Source organism: Bactrocera tryoni, chromosome 1 (assembly GCF_016617805.1).
Source record: "Bactrocera tryoni isolate S06 chromosome 1, CSIRO_BtryS06_freeze2, whole genome shotgun sequence".
NCBI classification, from domain to species: Eukaryota; Metazoa; Arthropoda; class Insecta; order Diptera; family Tephritidae; genus Bactrocera; species Bactrocera tryoni.
The window spans coordinates 61,531,006-61,552,987 of NC_052499.1; the positions used below are offsets into that span (position 1 = coordinate 61,531,006).

Here is a 21,982-nt window from a genome sequence, read left to right on the forward strand (position 1 = left end):
TGCTCGTCAGCGGAATAATATTTATGCACAAATATACGAGTACATGCGAGTACACGATATATATGTATGTGTATGCCAGAAAGTAGTGCACGCGCGCCTTGATAATGAAAACGGAATGGAAACGTGCTTCATTTACTGGCCGAGCGGCAGCTGCAGCCCAGACAATCACAACTGCTGACACTGACCGTCACTGGCTTTGCAAATTAACAACTTCAGTGCAACAAATTTTAAATGAATAGCTTTTACTTGTACGCTGCTTTTTGCTCATTGTTCGCATAACAACAAAGATCGCTAATATTTTGCAAATTGTTGTGAAGCGCATTCGACGCGCTTTCTTTCATAACTCACCCCACTACGCAAGCGCTTTTCACTACTAATCGTGCGATCGTTGTGCGAAAGTGTATTCGGTACACGGTGCAATTATTATCGAAATAACTTAATTTGTTACAAAATCACAATAATAACGAGTGATCCAAGTAGAGATACCGACGTTTTCCAACCAAATTTTGCTCAGCAATGAGTTCCATTTATGGCTCAAGGACAACAGACAAAATTGCCGCATTTGGGACGAAGAGCAACCTGAGGAGATCCAAGAGCTGCCATTTCATCCAGGAAAAACAACGGTTTGGTGTGGTTTGTGAGGCGGTGGAACCATCAGTGCATATTTTTTTCAAAAATGATGTCGTTGAGAAAGAAACTGTCAACGACGACCGTTATTGCGACATGATATCCGACTATTATTTGGACGTAGAGTACATTTGAAAGAGATAATCTTCAAAAAATAAATGCCAAGGAGTTTTCTTTCGAATAATAATAAAAATTCCTCATTAGATTTGAAGTTTCTGTGTTTTCTCTTAAAAAAAAAAAGTAGGGAACTTTGAAATGGATCACCCCTTAAAAGGTACGGTAGGTCTGTTGTTATTGTTTATGATGTCTCAGAAAACAGGTAGATCGCTATAAGATACAGGGAAGCTAGGAACATGAAGGAGTAAAAACTGGGACCTACTAAAATTATCGCCTCTTTCAATTACATCCCTGAAAACTTAGACAGAGGCTATTCCTGATAGGTTTTTTTCATCTCATTTATGAACGAGGGATATGTCGACGGGGCGAAGTCGCTGAAGAAGAGGCTCATTCACTCCGACAATATATCCGAAATACTAGCTTTGATAAAGCAACTTTATTTTCAAACTTGACGGGAGGCATGGTCATGACGCAATCGTTGGAAACTGCAAAATTCAGTATGCATTGTCCTCTTGCGTTCTAGATCTAGACTTTGCGTGAATCTAGTTCAAAACCGAGGAGATCCACTGAACAACTTACTCGCAGTATGGTTCATATTGCCGCAATCTTAGGAGTTCTTAACGAACATTATTGTACAATACGCACGCATTCAATAAGGTTAAAAATCTTATCAGACTATTAAAATTGTATTGAGGCAGATGAGGTGGGAACATCCAGGCACTTCCGCCTCCATTGGCCAGCTTTTGCAAGATTGAGGTTGAAAATTTCTCCACAGTCATATTTCACCCGGAATAGATATTAGTATCAAAAAATTTGTGGCAAGCTCCAAACGGTCTGTCGATTCCTGAGAGTCTTCTCAATCAATATTTTGGAGTATTCAGTAGAATATCACGGATATCGGATCGATCGGTATCAGAATGGACCGGATTCTCAGCGTTTCAAGTTGGATCCGTTTATAGTTAGACCTTTTAACTAAACCAAACCTAACACATTTTGAATACTTGAATAATATTTATTTTCCTGCTTTAATGCAAAATTATGATAAATAATACCTCGCATTCAAAAGTATTAGGAGACAAAATAGCCATCTTATAATGGGGCCTTTTTCAATACAAAAATAATATTTTGAAATAAAAAATGGGTTCATTAGTCACATTCAGTGGAAGTTTGTGGAATTAAAAATAAATATTTTTGTTAGACTTCAAAACTTAAACAATTTTAAAAAGTTTTCTGAAAGTGCGGTTTCATCGGCTTGTCGAAGAAAATAAACCCCTTACACGAAGAAAAAATAAATTTTTTTATGAAGTTAATCAAAAATGTTATCAAAATAAAATTTAACCAAAAAGTTCTGAGAATGGGAGTGAAATATTTAACGATATAAACATATACATACACCTAAATATGGTATATAAGACGCAATCTACAGACCATATGAAGGGTAATTTCATTTGCTAGGTGACTCCTTCTACAGCGATTAGTATGTCACCACATTTATCAGAATATATTACAATATTTTGTTATTTCCCTCTATTCCTCTATTCTATTGGGGTTGGGGTACCCTAAGGAACCGCAAATGAACTGAAACACACACAAAAACAAAATATCGTACTTATGTACGGAAAAATTAGCACTTTTAACAAATCTTATGAGTTTCTAACGAATTTTATATATTCTCGTATGAATTCGTGTGTATTTGAATACATATATGTATAAGTCATACGCTTATATGGCAGAACTCCCGTGATGTGCTAGAAAAAAAAAATGAAATCGAACCTCATTGTTTGTGATAAAAAAAATAAATCGCAAATTTATTCAGATAACCTTTAGGTGTGAACTTAAAATGGTACTGGGGAATTGATCATATAGGTAATACTCAAATTATATTGGAACTCTTCAGCTTAAGCCGAGTCAAATTCATAGCATGTTAAGGACAGCTTAACCACATAAACTAATCACGAACCAAAATTTATGTAGTTAAACTTTAACTAATCATTTGGTGGCTATCAACCCCTTAAGTCCTTCCTTCGCCTGAATTTCTACAGAAGTCGAGATATTTGATGAAACATATGCTAAGTTAGACCAAAAACGACGAAAATATCATGAAGAAAGTTGACGATTTAGTTTGGCAGAGCGTCGTTTGAAGGTGTGCAAGAAAGCTGATTGGCCTAGACACCGCTTCCGCGGTTAAAGCCAAGTTTACAACAGCGCGCTAGTCGTTCTACCTTTTCGCTGTTTGGTTGGAGATTCCAAGTATAGCCAGGTCCTTCTCCACCTGGTTTTTCTAAAGGAGTGGTGGTCTCCTCTTCCTCTGTTGATAATATATTTGGCGTGAAAAGGCTGTCGTTGGGTGCCTGACTTGCTGATTCCGGTCAATCAATCGTGAGACCACTTCACAGCATTATTTCTTTCCATCGAAGAAGCATGATTCTACTAGTATACATGAGATATTGTGGAACCACGTAACTCGTCAATCGGCGAAGTTGCTTCGAAGAAGGCGAAAACTCTCTTTACTAATGACCACCTATTTTTAGGATTGACATGGTATGATCGAACGAAAAACGATCCCATTCGTCAGAGGAAAAACTGACCTTCCAAAATTGTGAAACACCGGCTCCATCGCGTCCATCGTCGTCACGACCGAATTGATCAAGCTACATATCCATTTACAGTAGCCTGCAGGTTTGGCCCGTGCAACTTCTTTTAATTTAAAAACTTGAAAAATTCACTAGTCAGGAAGGAATTTGAGACAAACGGAAAAGTTATCACCGCCTTTGACCCCTACTTTGCCTACCTCCAGGTTAAAGTCCTGTAGAGTTTGTATGACGTATCAGTCATCAAGTTTAACCTAACCCAATCAGTTTCCACATTTCGTATTAGCAGATAAGTTGTGAGGAGCAAAAGGACTTTCTCTAGTTGCTATAGAAGTTCCAGCTCACTAAACAACTTCTAATTTAATAACAATATCGAAACGATTTATCAGACTTTCCTAATTAAAACTTATGTCCTAACCTCAATCTGCCGTCAAATCGCTATATTAAAATTCAGCCGAAAACTCATTTCAGTAAAAAATTCAACTATCCTACTTCAAGCCAACCGACAACTGCATATGATAAGCCTCTGTTACATCTTGATAACCCCAGTTTCTCTTCGCATCCACGTTCAGCATGCAACACTGTGAATGACCAAACGTCAGTTGTCACATGATAACAGAAGTTATTCATAGCTTTGTTGCTATTTCGACACTTTGACGTACCGGTTGAAGAGAGTACTAACTAAGTCATAACTTGTTGCGCACAACACAAGTTGTTATGTTCGTTTAAGAGTTCTTTAACTCACATTTTGTGTATTTACAGTTGTCGTGTATGTAGGTATTATGTGCATATTCGGTTCGATGGACTTTTGACCAAACGACCCAAATACGAGCATTTTTGCCTTGGTGTTTTAAAGCTGTTATATTCTAAGTAGTTGCTTAGGCTATTTTTTATGAATATGCACATATTCTATTTATTTAAATATACTTATGTCAATGTTATGTATTATATTGGCATATTTATGAAATCATAAATTCGTTAACATTATAAGCGATTTATAACCGTTTTTTATTGTCACAATCATAAACGCATATGTCAACAAATTGGACAATGGTTATTTTTATAATCACCTAAATTAGAGATAACCTTGTTGGTAGAGGTTAGTATGCGGTATGCGTTAAGGTTCTATTGGGTCTACAACTATATTCGTGCTATCCAAGCGCCAAGGAATGGCGTAACTTGATTATAACTCCATTGTGCTAATTTTCGGAACAAGCGTTGAAAATCTACTATCCTTGTGCGTCTGTTTCAGTATGTGTCAAACTAAAATAACAATAATTTTTGAAATATACAAAAAATACTTTTTTGCTTAAAAAAGTATTTTTGTGGGGAGTTTTTCCATTACTTTAATGTGAAGAAAACCTCAACAGCAAGTCAATGTACTTTGGAGGAAGTTTATGGTGGTGTACCATTTAAAAGTGGAAGGTCTTTCTAAGGCCTGTAGTTACCATTCCATTACGAATACTCTACATCTTCGAACATACAATTTATATTCACTCTTTACAATGCATATTACTGTTAGAAGAATTGTGATGTGATTCATGAGGAAAAGTAATCTTACTAATTAGATTTAAATTGGATGGGAGTGGCGGCGACTGAATTCGATTTTTAATTTAAAAAAATTAAATATTCTTATGAGAGAGATCGTATTGGTAAATTAAAAGACCTTCTTCCTATATTCCGGTACTTCACAACTGAATCTACCTGCATAAACTGGCTGAACCCTTTGCTATTTGACGTTTTTCTCTTGAAATTGTAGATATACTCTCCGACTCAAAAGACTTCATCTGAGTTCTAAAAGTTATTTTATATTATATTTTTTACATACGCTTCGACAAACTGAGATATACACCAAAGATCAAATTTGACCCGGACTGGTCCATATATGTAAATGGCGCACGCAAACCGAATGGAAAAATTATTTGAAGATTGGTCACCATATGTCATAGTGTGTCAAGTTTGTCTGGCGATTGTTATAATGGGAAAAAATAAAACGAATTTAGAAGAAATTGTTTATTTGCAATGAAACCACGACAACAGAATGTCTCCGGCGTATTTTGGTTAGTCTACTTTTAACGAACACAAGTGTTTGAGTGGCACAGAGCATAGGGTGAAGACCAACGAAACTTACCCCATTCCTCAAATTAAATAACCAATGCTTCAAAATCGTCGCGTTGGCGTCAGAGAGAGAGCAGAGACACAGAACTCTTTTTTGGATCGACTCTAGAAATTTTAATTAAAGTTTCGAGTACAAGTGTATCAATGCCCGAATCGACTTGGAGTGGAGGTCGCAAAATATTAAAATTCGATAAAGACAATGAGCTTTATCCACAACGAGGCTTAACGCAAGTGACTGGAAATTCAGATTAAATCTTGGCATGTTTGAACCTTTTTTTGTAGGCGATAATAAAAATGTATTTTAAAATACCTGAAAGTGTAGTTTTTTGTTAGTCCGGCTAAATTTTGATCAAAGGATACTGATATTATTACGGCGATCTCAACCTCTTTGAATCGCTAAGTAATATTATTGGCGCAAATTTGTAATCGATTGTATATTTCTACGTGGTGGTTTATGTGCTTGACCATTGTAGTTTTTGTCAAATGGAAACATTTCCCACACTCCTTACTATTCCGCTCTAAATAGTCGATTATAAGTCATCCGGTATGACGGTGGGTGAAATTTATTAAAAAATTTTTGAAGACATGCAGAAGGCATAAAGAAAGTTTTATTACACAAATAAGAGAAAAAACAACAAATTTTATTGGACAATTTTGTTCTTATCAAGTCCGGGTAATTTTGTAATAATAACAACATTTGCAATTTGAACGCTTTAAAATCTGCGAAACTACGATAAGTAATTGAGTAAATGTTAGAGAGACTGAATTCAATGCAAATAAAAGATAAGATAACATATTTATAGAGCAACATTGGCATAAGAAATTGCCAAGAGAAAGAGGGAGATAGAGGGTAAAGAGAGGGAGATAGGGGATAGAGAGAGCGATAGGCGATAGAGTAAAAGACTAATCAATAAGACTTGATAAAATTGTATGACAATTTTTAAATCTTAAATATATGTATGAATAGCCTGAGTGACGACATGTGTCAATTTAGACTGTTCGTCTAGCTGTCTGCATATATGAGAACTAATCCCTCGGTCTTTGGTGGCGATCTAGAATTTTGCACACATTTCTTTTCCCTAAGGAGCTGCTTATTTGTCGGAATCACCGATATCGAAACACTATAGTATATAGCTGCCACACAAAGAGAACGATAAAAACAAGTTCATGTATGAAAAACTTTTATATTTGACAGGGTATCTTCATGAAATTAGTAATAGATCATTATTCGAGGCATGCCTGTCGTAAAAGGCGACTAAGATCCTGGTCACCAGTGCAGGGCTGTATGGAAGCTCAACTGGTCGTAGCTTCGGCTACAAGGTCAATACCAAAGACTTTAACCTGGTACCACGGAGAGCAGTAGCCCCTGGAGTTCGCTCCAGTCTGCTCATTGGGTTTGGCCCTTTGTGGAGATTCGTTGTGGCTGTGGTTAAAACCCAAATCGCGGGAAGAACTGACTTTGTCAGTCGAATGTGAAGTTGCATTGCAACCGAGTGCCGGACCCAAAGTACGGCAGAGGTTTTAGATGGGCCTCGAGCCCTACCAAGGTGGTTAGTGTGTCCATGCCACACTGCCGATTGGTACTGAAAATCGTTACCCAGTTTTCAGGACGCTGATCGACGCATTGTATTGATCCGTTGTGCTTTTGAGCACCGTGGAGTTAAGCTGTCGCCAGCAGGATCCCACCTTAAACACTATCAGACGTTGTTCCTTCAAACTCAAGTTCTTCTTAGGAAAAGTTGAACCTTAGAGTATTATAGATTCATCTAAAAACAAAAAGCAAAAACAAATTTACATACATATACAACAATGTAGAATTAGGTGTGTGACTCAGATTTACTTTGATTCATTCGAATTCCACGTATGTACACTCTGCTGTGGCACATAATGCAATATAATACATTTAATTCCCTTCTTATCGCTAAATTTATTCCGCTGATTTTTATACATGGAAAATTAACAATAATAATAATGCCTGCGCGCACTAGCTACAAACACACACACAACTCAAGCACATATGTACAAAAATGCAAAAAAAAAAACATAATAACTTTACGACATTTTCGTTTTGTTATTCTTTTTCTTTTATATCACTGTTACTTCAATGGAGTACGCTTTTTTATTTGGAGTTGCTTTGTTCCTTTATTATTTTCTTTGCGAGTATGCGCATAATTCGTACGTACGTTCGTTCCAGCGCTGAATGAATCATACGAATGCGCAGGCAATCAAGCAAGCGGGCTTGGCCACGGCGCAGCGACCAGGCTTTGGCAGTGCCGACGCAGCCCGTCATCATCCAGACCAATGTGCGACAACTTTGGCATAATAAAGTTGTTCATACACATACGACGCGAGTACACGCCGCGGCGCATGTGCTGCACTGGCCGCAAATCTCAGCCCAGCAAAACCGACAAAATCGCGGACCGCTGTTAGAGAGTTCATTCACGTCACGGCCAACACGAACGCCGGTTGCAAAACGCAATGAAGTTGGTAAATTGTTTTTACATTTACATACATATGTACATTTGTGTGTATGTAAAATAATTTGTAAATATGTATGTTAATCTACGTGAGTATGTATGTACATATGTAAGTTGTGTTTACTTGGGGATTTGCAAGCTTGTCGCAAATGAAGAAAAAGCGCGCCGAAATAACCCACACAGAGGCATGAGCAGGCGATGGCGAAATCGAGGGTGTGGCATGCATCAAGATGATTTAGGCTTATCGCAAATGTACAAATAATCAAGTAATACAAGTAATCTATATATTTATAGTATAAACGGTAAGCGTGACTCATTTGGAAATGCACACTCCAGTGCAAGTGGCAAATAATACAAAGAAAAAAAATTTGTTAAAAAATTTGCTGGATTTGTAGTGTTTTTGAATTTCAATTTATAATAGAATAGAACTCTGAAGGCTCATGTCACAAGACCAACAACTAAAAGAACTTTGGAAACAGCAAGAATAAGACCAGTTGGTACGTTAGCTATGTATGTATATACCGAACGATTGTACCATTGCCAAATTTCGTGGCAATATCTGGTTAAATATAATAATTTTGCATCTAGAGAGAGACCAGATCTTAAGCGGTCAGTTTGTACATCCACTATATGTTATAGTAGTCGAATATCGGCGGTTCCGAAAAATGAGCAGCTTGTCGTCATTTTGTTCAAAATTTCAGAATCACATGTCAAAAAACTGAAGGACCAGCCGACGAATATGGCTAAATCCACTCAGCTCATCGCCATGTCCATTTATACATATTTTTTAGCCTTTTCAAGGTATAAATATTTATTTTAACATTCATCGATTATTTACAACAATTTTATTCAAATTCAGATAAGCACATAATTACAAACAATTACTTCACATTAACTAAACTTTATAAAATTGGCCAACCTTTCGGCATGATAAAATAATATAAATATGTGTATTACATACCACATGTGTGTATGCTTATACTATACATTTCCTTCTTTGGCTTTTTTCATGCTTATTTTTATTTATCAGCCTAAGTATTGTTGATAAGATATGATGTAAGGTCTTACCTACCTTGACTATTCGTCAAGGCGAAAGAAATGAACTTATTTCATTACTTGAAAATAACTCCTGACGATAAAACAAAAATATTTTTAAGCAACTCAAGCAGGAAAGATAAGTTACTAGTTAGAAGACTTCGATTAAAATCAAAATAAAAAGAAAAATATTAGCTTGGCGTGAACTGCTTGATATACAATATGTATTTTGTTGGTGGAAAAGTAAAAATTGTTGTTTTGACAGTCCTTGATCCTATATAGAGATTGTTATAGTTCTTAGACACAAAAACACTGAATATTAATAAATATGGTTATAAGGTTTAAACAACTTCATGGAAAAATTTTTAAATCTCTAAAAATTTTTAGAATACTCTATGTCAATACTTGATTAACCAATAAAAATAATATTCAATTTTATAAAACTCGGATATTACTTTTAAATACAACAACAGTTATACATATATTTTCTTGTTTACATTTTATTAATTGTGTACTTTCATACGCGTGTCTAAGTATAAAATTACAAATATATGCATTATGTATACATCATAATCACAATCGAAGTCATCAACATGTTCACAGATTTTATTGCGTAAATATTTTGCAATTATGTAGTTGATTCATATGCATTTGGGCGCGCACAGTTGCTTCGTAATCATTGCATGCTTACAAATGTACATTTACTTGTCCACATATCATATATTATGTATGGATATGTATTTGCATACAAATGGATGTGACATCTGACCGAATTTAAAAATAAACAAAAACTTGTTTGTGGCACAATAGTTGCTATTTAAACGTACAAAGGTATGTACGTAGGTGTTTGTCAAAAATGGAAACACTTTGACGAATATATTGACATATTTAGGTCAACGATTGAAGTGAACATACATATTTGTAGCGATTTTGCACTTAAATAGATATTGATATATCAACATATATAAGAACTACTTCAAATATTTGCTTAGTCTCCGATGAGCCAACAAAATTATTGCAATATTCATACTTGTTTATGAAAGACATTTTCAGCAGCAAAATCAATAAAAAAACGCGAAATCTGAAACTATAATTCCATCAGACTAACATCATAAACGTGATGCATATCAAACATGGCTTAAAATTCTCCAAAGGAAGCATAGATTATTAATTTTTATATATGTATGTGTACAGATATGTATCAATTAGCCACTGCTAAATTGCACAATAATAAATACATATTATTTGACAAACAAATTATTTTTATTAAGAAAGCAACTTCAGTTGACAAATTCAAAAATTTTTTAGGTGAAGAATATTTATAATTTGAAAGAAAATGATTTTAAATAAACAGGTTTTCATGTTTTAAAATACATACATATATAAGCTATTCCAGTACCATAATTAATAATTAACTCGATAAAGAAAGACTTTCATTGTGTATGACATGATCTTAACACTTACCTCCTCGCGATGCAACGTCCATATTGTATGAATGTGGTAACTGAAGTCTTTACAGCAGTGAGTTTACACACAAAAATCAAAAGAAGTGGCCGCAATACCAGAATCTTGCAAAAGTTTGTTGTTTTATGTCGTAATATTGTATAAAGTACACCGGACCACTAGCCGTTTTTGTTACTGGTTGACACGCTGCCTGTTTTTTACCCAGTTTCGTAGCGTATGAATAATATAAACGTTCGTTGTAGTTTAGTGCGACTAGACGACAATGAATCACCACTTCATTTGTTCGTCCACTAAGCAAAACAAGTTGGTGGTTCTGCTTTGACCTTATTTACAGTTTTGCTTTTAAGACTGTGACGCTTTGGTCAAATCACTTTGATTTTGTTGGCTTTTTGTTTATTACATAAATTGTGCTTTTCGCTTTTTTTAACTTCTAATAAAAATTTTAAAGTAAAGGTAATATCTACGTTTCTTTAGCTGGAAAACAATTCAATGCAACGCAACAAAGCACCGTCATTAAACTTTTATATACATTCAAATACATAGGGGAAATGAAAAATAATGAATTCACATCACGGAAGCCGGGACGCAATGAACATTGTGAAAAACAACAAAAGTATTGTTGAAACACAATGAAATAACCAAACTCATGGACTGCTTGTTCTCATTAAAAGAATACTCATACCAACGCCCGTACCGGATTGAAAGACGCGTTAGCTAATCTTGACTTATCCGCACATCGAAGACTTAAATTAACTACACACTTTGTACATTCCTATTAGGATTCAATATATTCCAATTAGTTATGAATTAACACTGAACGTATTGCTTTGAAACAAACACTATCCAATTGTAACAACTAACCAATTCGCTCCAGTAGAAATGCACTTTTTCCCGATTTTGCTTTGTTATTGATTTTCACACCTTCTTTCATACTTCGATTGCAAGCCGTATTATTTTTTCACTGAATTATCAACTTTACGCTTTACACACTGATTTGAAATATAACTTAATTAATTATTTGACACTGTAAGTAACTTTTGCAAGTATTTATTTTTCACAACTTATTTTAATTCACTATTTTTTAAAGTTGGATTAAAAAGTGCATTGAGTTTATTTTTCCGCTAACACTACAATTCGACGTTCGAAGTCTTTTTCGTTTGTAGTTTATCGGGAGAACGTATTAACACTTTACGTTCTCTGCTACCACTCTTCAGTCAGGGTTGTGTTTTTAAGTTATTAAAGTACTCAACTCTTTTTGTAAAAAGTACTTGGAATATTTCAATATTCGTTTGTTTAAGATTAGTTCTTTAATAAATTCATAATGTGTTATTAAGATTAACTTAGAGTTGATTTGAATATCTTTTTTCGATGAATAACTTAACCATTTTAACTTACATAATATGTTACTTTAGATACTTTTTAAAACAACTCTGCAGTGAAGTGGAACACAAAATACTCTGTTAATTTTATTAATTCTGATGAATTTTCTAATAAAAATAATGTTTTTGAGTTAACATAAGCACATTTTTATTAAAACAAGATGTATACTCTTCCAGAAAATGTATTTTATTGAGTTAAAGAATTTTCCACATATAGTTTCTATCAACGCAACTATCGCCCCCTAGATGACGCACTACACACCAAAGGTCCGGTTTTTGCGATTTTATTTTCAGCACCATTCGTAAATATTGTTGATTTCCATATGACTTTAATTTCACTTTGTTTTGCATAGAACACATGCATTTATAATAAAAATTTTCTAAAAAACCACAAATGGCTTTTACTGAAATAATGTTTCATATACGACGTTTTGTACACAAAAATTCCCGACACGCGAATTTGTTTCCAGAGAAATTATTCAACAAAAGGCACAAAGTTCCGGCACATTTCTATGTAGCGGATGACCAATTGGTTGAGCAAATAGACAATGCCATCCAGCCTTTTATGCAACAAACCAAATGTGATACCGTTATTGAAATGAATCCCGGCATTGGTTTATTTACACGCAAACTACTGAATCGTGATGACCGTTTAAAAAAAATTATACTTATAGAAGCGATGGAGCACTTTCTTCCTGGGCTGCATGATTTTCATGCACTCTACCCGGAACGTGTAAAAGTAAAGCACAATGATTTGGTTAGCTTATGGAAGTTGTCATTTCAAGACAGAATGGATAATGGCACACGAGTTGCGGATATGTTATCTGATTTGCCAAAACGTGAACACAATGAAGGTAGTTTGTAGAAATTTTATCACCACAAATGAAAAAATAGAATTTTATTTCTGAATATTAATAGATCCCAGCGCTTTGTTGTTTGGTGCCGTGGGCTGTTACAATTTTTTCAAACATCTTGTAAACTCTATCATTTTTCAAAATGGTATGTTCAGCTGGGGACGTATGGAAATGTTTCTTGCAGTACCACCGCCTATCTACATAGTGAGTCTCTTCATTACAATTATTTAATGCAACTACTAAAAGCTAACTTATAGCATTTGACCTGCAAAAATGATGTGGGCTATATGATATATAGATCAACATCCATGCTTTTTCAAATGCTCTTTGAATACCGCTTCATCGCGCAGTTACCACGAGAACATTTTCTACCAAATCAAATCGAACACAAACCCATTAAAGGTAGTCGTCTGAGAAAGGTAAATAATATAAACTTGTGCGATATATGTATTGAATTTTCCAATTTCATTTATGCAGGTGCAATCTATTAACCCCGAGTACTTATATTTGGTACGAATAGTACCACGTCAAAACTTCTTAGATCTTTGTCCGATCGAAGACCTGCAACCACTTTGGTACTTTGTCAAGCAGAACTGTGTTAGCCGTCGGAATCGGATAATACCAAATCTAGAGTATGTTATTTGTATACAATATTACTAAAATACTAAATGTGAAGAATTTTTGTTTTAGAAAATGGATACCAGGTTGTGGACCACGTCTAATAGTTAACAGCGTGCCTTCAGAAACATTAAAGCCTCTTTATCCGGATGAGGATGATGTAGAACTGCCACAATACTCAACGCGCTGCACCACTATGAGTAATCGTGATTTTTATCCGAATATAAACATTTACACACAATTCGGTGATCTATCTGCAAGTCAAATGCTGACATTATTCACACAATTTCGAAAATGGCCCGAGTATAGTGAAAGTGCATTCGTAGCATCACTTGAAAGCACTTTGTTAAAATTGGAAGCAGCCGCGGATGAAAACATGGGCATAACGGAAGAGGATGATTTGCCAAATGAGGAGACAGCTTTTGAAGATGTGAAAGAAACTGAAACTGAAAGCAGCCAAACCAAACCACTTAAGAAAAGTAAGCTTAACGCTGCAGTATCAAATTATTGAATTTGTTGTATTGAAAATTATGTATATAGTTGTAATTAAAAGTAAATTATGTTTAATTAAAATTATTGTTTAGTTCAGTTTTAAAGAAAAAGTCAAATCTTGTACGCATGAACTAACTATAAACTATTATTATGTGAAGAGTTTATAAAAAAAATACACTACTTTTTATTATTGAAAATTCGTGGCATTCCATTTGGATTTCACTCTGTTTTAACACTGGGCGTACAAGTGCCTTCTATCGATCGTTGCGAACCGCGCGCACACAAATCAACTTTGCTCAGATCATAATCCGGTTCATCATCATCCAGCAAGCTTACGCGCGTCTTCACAGAAATCGACAACTTTATGCAATCCAACATCAATGTCGCCGTATTAACACCCAGCACGTACGACAATTGAGCATTTGGACATGGAGCAGAATCGCCAATCTTATAGCAGACATTGTTAATTTTCACCAATCCATCCACTTTACAATCATTCTTTATGCATTGCGGTAAAACTTCATTGCGTGCCAAAATAAGCATGTGCTCAGCTTCACAAGGACCACGTCGGAAGGCGGGATAACAGGAATCCGAGTCGGGATAGTATAATGCACCTAAGAAAAAAAGTATTTGTATTGATATTGATGACTAAATGCTGAGAGCGAGTTTATCTTACCTGGTGCACAGTCGCAAATCCAGTCATCAGCATGATCGCCCGGGTAAAGCAGCTCATTAGACTTACAGCGGGATGGAGAGTAATGTGGAATGCGCCCCTTTTATAAAAAAGAAATCTCGTTAAGTAATGCTTTCTGTTAGATTTCGAAGAAACTCAAATTCTTATCAATAATCATGTTGTTTTTCTATGTAATAACATTTAGAAATAGATCCTTATCAGCATGTTTGAGGGTTATTCCAACTTGGAGCATATTAAGGGCAACATGCTAATTTCTCATTGTATGTATTAGATGTGTAATGAATTAAATTTAATTAGGAAAATTTCTTAAGATTACTTAAAGGTATTGATTTCGGCTGCAGAAAATCAAGACCTCATATGTTTCTATTATACCCTGATTAGGGTTTGTTAAGTTTTCCGAGAAGTTTTTAACTCCAAAAATGTTGAAGATCCTATAAAAAACACAAACTAGTCACTCAGCTTTTGAGATATTGATCTGACATTTGCACATGTACTTTTCTCCGAGAAGCCGCTCATTTTTTGAAGCTGCCATTATAGCATATTGCTGCCATACAAATTGATTAATCAAAATTTACTTTTTATACAGACAACTTTTTTCGTTTATATCTTCACGATATTTAACATGAATTATTTTCCAAGGTAATGCTACAATCTCCGAACAAATTGTTGCGATCGGATCAGTATATCACACAGCTGGCATACAAACAGATCGACCGAAATCTGGTTCTTGCATGTAAACTTTTGGTATTAGAGTTTAGAACTTTTTCCTTGTTTTCTCACTTTGTGATCGCGCAAAAAGTAAAACAAACGCATCAATTAAACAATATGTACACAAATATGCAGCACATACATATGTACATATAGGAGCGCCCGAATATAAGCTTTTGTATTGTTTTGTAGATATATCACGGATGCTACTAATTAATTATAAAACGTCAATTCATACTCACTGCCGCGTTTGACTTCTCCTTTTCCAATAGAATAGGTTCTGGATATATTACCTCCGTAGAGGTCTGTGTGAACAATGTAGCAGCGCAAAATACAAAAACAAATATGACGCCTTTCATTTTCTTTATTGAATATTTTCTTTATAAAATTAATGTTAATATTTCGCAAAATTGTCGAACTATTGATACCTGAAATTAGTTAACGAAACTATATGAAACACTGTAGACGAGATTGTTTGGCTTTATATCGTCTGTACTGCACGACGCTCGTTGATAAACAAACGCGAAGTTTGGCGAAAGCCAGCATTACATTCAGACAGTAAACTAAATGAAATTATACAGCTTCAACCTAAAAAGATCCCCCCAATTGGATGCGCGTCGCGAGAGAGATAACAAAAAAGACAAATCAGTCCTCACAATAAGCAAAGCCGAGCTGAGCAACACGCTAAGAGCAAAAACTTGTTAATCAGCGGAGTATTATTAGTACAGAACTTGAGTCTTTGAGTTAATGAGTTTCTTGCCATACACAAATATTTTGTATAGCAAAAAATGTATATAAAATTAATTTTTTTCATTATGTAAAAATACTAGACATTTGGGAGCACTTCTAATCTGTGACTCATTTCTCTAAAGAGTTCTTAATTTATGTAATTACCTCTTTGATGTGAATTACCGCAAAAAACAGCAAACAAACGGGAATTTTATATTTACTATAATATATTATAAATCATGATTCTGTTTAATGCTCTCTTTGATATTGTTGAGTTAAATTATTGATGAAAATATGTAAATTTAAACACATACGAGTATTTTTGGCTTTATGCATATTCAAAGCATATATTCAAATAGGTTATCATTATTTTCTTGCACAGTTTTTCGTGTTTCCAATTTCTTTATATTGATGGGGCTGTCTGAAGTAAATAAATAAACTTTTAATATGCAAGGAAACATTTTGAAATATATGTATTCTAGCTTCAAAACAACCGAAATAACGTTTTTTTCGTGTTTTTATTGACATACTCACTTAGTTCGGCCAAAGCTTGCGCGATTTCCTGAATATACATTTTTTGCCTCTGCTGTCGATATTCTAATACTTTTGTTGCTTCAATCAGATCTGTACTGTGGACATTCACACTTTTCATTTCAAAATCTCTTTTCTTAGATTGCCTTAAATATAGTGGTACAATCGAAAAATAAGAAGAATCGAAAAATAATATACGTTCTATTAAACCTTAACTACGTACATACCTTTTCGTTTCAAAAATCAAACCCGCAGCTGCTACTGCGAATACAATTAATTCACCCAATAGTTCAGCGCCCAATTCAAGGGCCATTGTTTCGTTGAGTGGCACCACCTTAACCGGTCGACCTAAGTTCAATAGCAACATCTTTAGCGTAACTTCACACCAGTGAAAACCTGCCAAAGAGAGACTGTTATTATTTCTCATACATAGGATTTTACTGCCCTTACTCACACTGAGCGGGTGGTATACAAATGTATTTCCGAAATATTTCGCTTTGTTTTGCTTCCTTACGTACGAAATTACTAATTGGACGTGATAGTTGCCGCATACCCAGCAAACACAACTTTAAAATTGGTAATGCAATTAACACCATTCTTTTCAAATTAGTAAACAATCGATTTTTTAAGATCAAAATACTCTTCAAATATTGAGAAGTTAAATGAATGTGTATATAAAATGAGAAGTTCTTTCGTATGTATAATTCTTTATTAGAGACCGAGCAATATTTTGTTTTTATTTAATTTTGAGGTTAAATAATTTATGTTGATGTAAGCGGAATGCGCTTGATTGGTTTTCCTAGAATCAGGCGGAGTCAGAATTTTAAAATATGCCCTTACATATATATGTATGTATATTAAATTACCAAGTTCTTCAAGGGCCACTATTATCTGTTCAATATAAATAGCTTGCTGATTTAATATATTCTGCAAAATTTCCACCGACTCCTTTATATTTTGTTCTTGTTTTATTAATTCTTCTTCTGCCATTTCTTTCTGCTTTATTTGCCTAAATAATAAGAATATGTAAATTTTCAATTCAATCTGTCTACTATGTTTGTACAAAATACAACTATTTCTTTACTTATTCGTTTCCACAAGTAAAACTTTTGAGCATCCTAAAAATACCACTATCTCCGCCCATATTGCTGCACCTAAGTCAATGGTTCCTTCTTCGGTTAGTTGTTCCAATTGCGTATCTTTAGATATGAGCTTATGGAGAGATTTCTCACACCAATGGTATCCTTGGAATTCAAAAGGCACATTAAATGAATGGTCAACTGTAAAAAAATTCTGATGTATTCACATACCACGGGCCGGGGGTTTGATAATATATTTGCGAAAAAATTTATTGCGTTGGGCGACATTTACAAATAATTTTTTAACAGGTTGTGTAAATTCCTTGACAACGATCATGGACATACGCAATATTCGTAATGTCATCAAAGCCATTACAATTGTTTAGAAATTAAAAACAAAACAATTTTAGTACAGATAAAAGCTTTTGGAAACTCATAGTTTTGACAATGGCATATGTAGTATATAAAATATATGTATCCAAAATAAAAGAATTAAAAACGAATATTTATCAAACATTTTATTTTGAAATTGAAGTTAAATGTTAACTCGGCTACGAATACAGAGATGTCGCTGAAAATATTGCTTTTGCAATTTGACATCGAACAGCTGTGTTTTTGGCGCGAAATTCCTCTGCTATTTGACAATTGAAATAAACAAAATCAGTGAATAAGGAAAACAATTGTGTTTATACATCTTCTGCACCAAACTTTTGTTATTTGTTTATAACACAGAATACTGCAAGTAAGAAAAAAATAGTCTAATATATAATGGATGTGGAAATCAAGCAACAATTCGAAGAGATGGGTGTAGAAGCCAACGAAGATGTAATTACAAAATGTAAGTTAAATTCTTATTAGCACATGTTTATGGTGGAAAAACTAATTATACTATTTTTATTTAACTCCATATACAACAGCGTTGGAACTGTGTGCCAGCTATTGTGTGGATGACGCTGCTGAATTCGTGGAACAGTGGATGGCTTTTAGCATTTCAAATCTAAATGGTGCTGAGCCATCAGTGGAAAACTTAGCAGAATTTGAGCGTAAAGTGTTTCAGGCAAAGCGTGACAAAGAGTTGGCACAGGCTAATCGCAAACGAGTCAGTTACGCTACGCCAAGCACAAATACAATATACGCACCGCCCGTGGATTCGAATCCACTAGCTATATATGGCGTAAAAGATAGTGCTGTAATTGATGACTATGATGTTGGTGGTGGCGATGCAAATAGTGCCAGCCAAGATCTCAACGATGACGAACAAATGTTAGGCTCCTACAACGTTTGCCATACACCAAAACCGAAGGTAAGTGCTGATAAATGTTTACAATTAATTTTACACTAAAATTTACATGCAGGATGCTGTAATAATAAATTGAGTTGACAGCATTTCTTTTTCGGTACTTATAAGATGCGCCATAAAGTCAATACATTGTAAAAAAAAAGTATTCGCTGTATTATGTATTTGTAATCGAAACGAGCGAACGAATTTCACTACCCAACATGAGCCAAACTTTATAACACGTTTATTTTTCCTTGTAAGTCAGCATCTCCTGCTGGTCCATAGCAAAACAACGCTCAAATAAATACATGATTAAAATAGATCCTACACATGAACCGTTAGTTTTCGTGGGAATCTCAGTATTTGCATTTCACATCCAAATAACGAAAAAGCTGCAGGCTAACCAAATGGCTAAAACGTATAATGTGGACATAACAAGCAATGTTACCAAAGCAAAAAAGCGACAAAAACAATGTGCGCCAAACCAATTTCGCCGAAATCAAGCAAGAATTGTGACCGCGCTAAAGTCCAAAAAAGAAGCTCTACTGCCCATTTTTATTGACCTTTCATTGGCAAAATGGGCATTTGCCTCTAATCTGCGATAAAATGCTCCTTTTGCGTTCACTTATTTCTATTTGCTTACTTATAACAACAGCGACGCTAAATGCCACCAGTACAACCCAAGTTGGTCTGTGTACATGTACATATGTATGTGAATATATTGAAATCACAACTGCAAGTCTGCATCGCGTAGCTTTCACGCTGCTGGTTACCGTTTTACAGTGCACTTTTTGGTTTTACGTTTATTAACCATTCCACTATTTTTGGCAATTGCAAATGTGCAACGAACGAGCTGCTACATTGACATTTATTGCAATTGCCGTAGCTGTTTGCCATTTCTCTTTCGCTCTGCTTAACATCTCTCACAATACAAAAGCCACAGCCACAAAGCCAGCTCCAGTTTACGTGCAAGTCGAGTTCGTCGTGGCGAATTATTTCGCATTCCCTACATACACACATATATTTTATTTATATGTTTTGTTCTGTGAATTGCTGGTTCCCTATAATCTACTGTCATGCCACAAGCATTGTGTTGTTTTTGTATATGAGAGTTAGCGTGTTGCGCAGATTTAAGCTTGTTAAGCAGTTTGGCAGACATTAATTTGTAATTTGCAATTACACAAACACTGCGACTTACATACAACATTTAGTTAGTATACATACACATATATGTATATGTACATATGTATGTACTACATATGTAGGTATGGACTGAAAATTTTATGTAAATATTTATAAGCGCTTAGTGTGAATAAAATGCTTACATACTGACAATATATTTTAGCAATTACCAATATTTTTATTCTACGCTTTGGCATGAAATACGTGTTCATATTTACAAGTAATTTCTTAAAAAACAGTTTCTTTTGAGAAAACGTAATTTAATTTAAACTAAAATCAATCATTCATAAAATCTTGCACCAACTAATTTTACCTTACGTCTGTGTTTCCTTGCGCATAATGTCAATAATTGTTATTGTGGTCTGACGTTGCATACTTCTAGGCTCGCGTTATTAATAACATAAGCAATCATGCATACAACTATTGTATTCTTTAATCTTTCCTGAGAAGTTATTGTGCTCTGAAACTAGTCCGAAGTTATACCATATGGAGGGCTTTTAGCATATTGGTTTCTCGAAATTATGCCAAATACGATTTTTCCTATTGCAGACATAGTCAGGTATTTTCAAAATTATTGTTTTTATGTATAAGCATATGCAATACAACAACAATGTTGCAAAAATATTGCAACAGCTCATATGAGTATGAACGATTTTCATTTTAAACTATTTACGCACTTATGTATATTTATAATGTGTATGTATGTGTATGTACATGAGTATGTAAGTCTGTTTAATTATGACAGCTATCAAGACACATACATAAATCAGTTTTATGATTATGTTAATTGCCATCACTGCTAATTTGCGTTTTTTTATGCACCACCGTTTTTGGGAAAAGCAAGAAATGCAAATGAGATAAAGACATTAAATTTTCACAATATGCACACATACATACAAATATTATATTTTATGTGTATGCAACATATATAATGTGTATGTAAATATTATTCGTAAACTAAATGAATTTCTACATACATACATATGTATGTACATGTGCTTTATGCACAGACAAAGAAAATTTTCAATCCAAACCTGTTTTGAAAAGCAGTAAGAAATATATTTATATCCTTAGCAGGGTATATTAAGCTTGCCACAAAGTTTGTAACACCGATATGAAAACGGCGAAAACCCTATAAGGTAAAAAAATTTAAATTAATTATTTTCATACTTGTATATTAAAAAATCTCCGCGACGAGCTGTGTCGATTTAGCCATATCCGTCTGTCTGTATGTACGCGAACTAGTTCCCCGATTTTTTAGATATCAATCTGAAATTTTGCACACTTCTTTTTCATCTTCATACACTGTTCATTTTTCGTAATCTCCGATATCGGACCACAGTAGCATATAACTGTCATACAAACTGAATGATCGGTATAAGGTACTTGTATAGCATGTTTTTTTATTTGATGAGATATCTTCACGATTTTTGGTATGGACAATTTTCCAAGGCAATAGCACAATCTTCGAACAAATGGTTCAGATCGCACCACTATAGCATATAGTTGCCATACAAACTGATCAATTCAAATCTAGTCCTTGTATGGTAAACTTTTTTATTTGACAAGATATCTTCATGAAATTTGACATGAATTATTTTCTAAGGCAACGGTACAATCTCCGAACAAATGGTTCAAATCGAACCATTATAGTACATAACGGTCATATAACGTGATCGATCAAAATCATGTTCTTGTATGGAAACCTTTTATTTTTGAAGGTTTTTATAGCTTTTGCAACCGAAGTTCACGCTTTTTTTTGTTTTGATTTAAATAGGCTGCATGCCCATTAGTTATAAAACCGATGGCCTAGTATTTACCGTGTTTCAAAATTTCTGTTCTGACTTCAGTGATATATTTTAGCCATCACTCTTTTCGGCTGCTATATCAAGTTATTTTTACACATTTGTACAGAAAATATACATTTTCATTTCTTTTATACACATTTTACACGGCGTTGCGTTTACGTCTGCGCACTGGTGCATAATTCCCGCAACACTTCGAACGC

General features: G+C 34.5%; 4 protein-coding genes across 15 annotated transcripts in view; 2 read left to right on the forward strand and 2 right to left on the reverse strand.

The window, feature by feature from the left end:
* LOC120768434 (serine-rich adhesin for platelets) overlaps window positions 1-11,584 on the reverse strand; it is a 59,815-nt gene extending 48,231 nt beyond the window's left edge. For 5 of the 12 annotated variants that reach the window (XM_040095202.1, XM_040095194.1, XM_040095120.1 and 2 more), the window contains exon 1: window positions 10,430-11,584. In XM_040095202.1, the coding sequence (XP_039951136.1) occupies window positions 10,430-10,451 (22 nt within the window). In that variant the 5' untranslated portion in view covers window positions 10,452-11,584. The remainder of the gene's footprint in view (window positions 1-10,429) is intronic. The other 7 variants (XM_040095178.1, XM_040095162.1, XM_040095146.1 and 4 more) reach the window with 7 other exon arrangements.
* Window positions 11,585-12,165: 581 nt separating this feature from the next.
* LOC120781662 (dimethyladenosine transferase 2, mitochondrial) lies at window positions 12,166-13,969 on the forward strand. Its single transcript, XM_040114104.1, has 5 exons — window positions 12,166-12,662; window positions 12,727-12,866; window positions 12,920-13,081; window positions 13,140-13,294; window positions 13,353-13,969. Exons 1-5 carry the CDS (start codon window positions 12,203-12,205, stop codon window positions 13,789-13,791), a joined length of 1,356 nt encoding a protein of 451 aa, XP_039970038.1. The 5' UTR covers window positions 12,166-12,202; the 3' UTR covers window positions 13,792-13,969.
* On the reverse strand, window positions 13,843-19,691 carry LOC120773695. Its single transcript, XM_040102768.1, has 10 exons — window positions 19,436-19,691; window positions 17,519-17,714; window positions 17,301-17,443; window positions 16,889-17,233; window positions 16,662-16,830; window positions 16,438-16,580; window positions 16,284-16,324; window positions 15,417-15,551; window positions 14,449-14,545; window positions 13,843-14,386 (listed from the first exon to the last, which is right to left on the reverse strand). The coding sequence occupies exons 4-10, from the start codon at window positions 17,028-17,030 to the stop codon at window positions 13,992-13,994; spliced, it is 1,122 nt and encodes a 373-aa protein (XP_039958702.1). The 5' UTR covers window positions 17,031-17,233; window positions 17,301-17,443; window positions 17,519-17,714; window positions 19,436-19,691; the 3' UTR covers window positions 13,843-13,991.
* The window catches only part of LOC120780842 (DNA polymerase alpha subunit B), a 126,927-nt gene continuing 123,024 nt past the window's right edge, over window positions 18,080-21,982 (forward strand). The window contains exons 1-2 of the mRNA XM_040113291.1: window positions 18,080-18,351; window positions 18,431-18,816. Of these exons, the coding sequence (XP_039969225.1) occupies window positions 18,282-18,351; window positions 18,431-18,816 (456 nt within the window). The 5' untranslated portion in view covers window positions 18,080-18,281. The remainder of the gene's footprint in view (window positions 18,352-18,430; window positions 18,817-21,982) is intronic.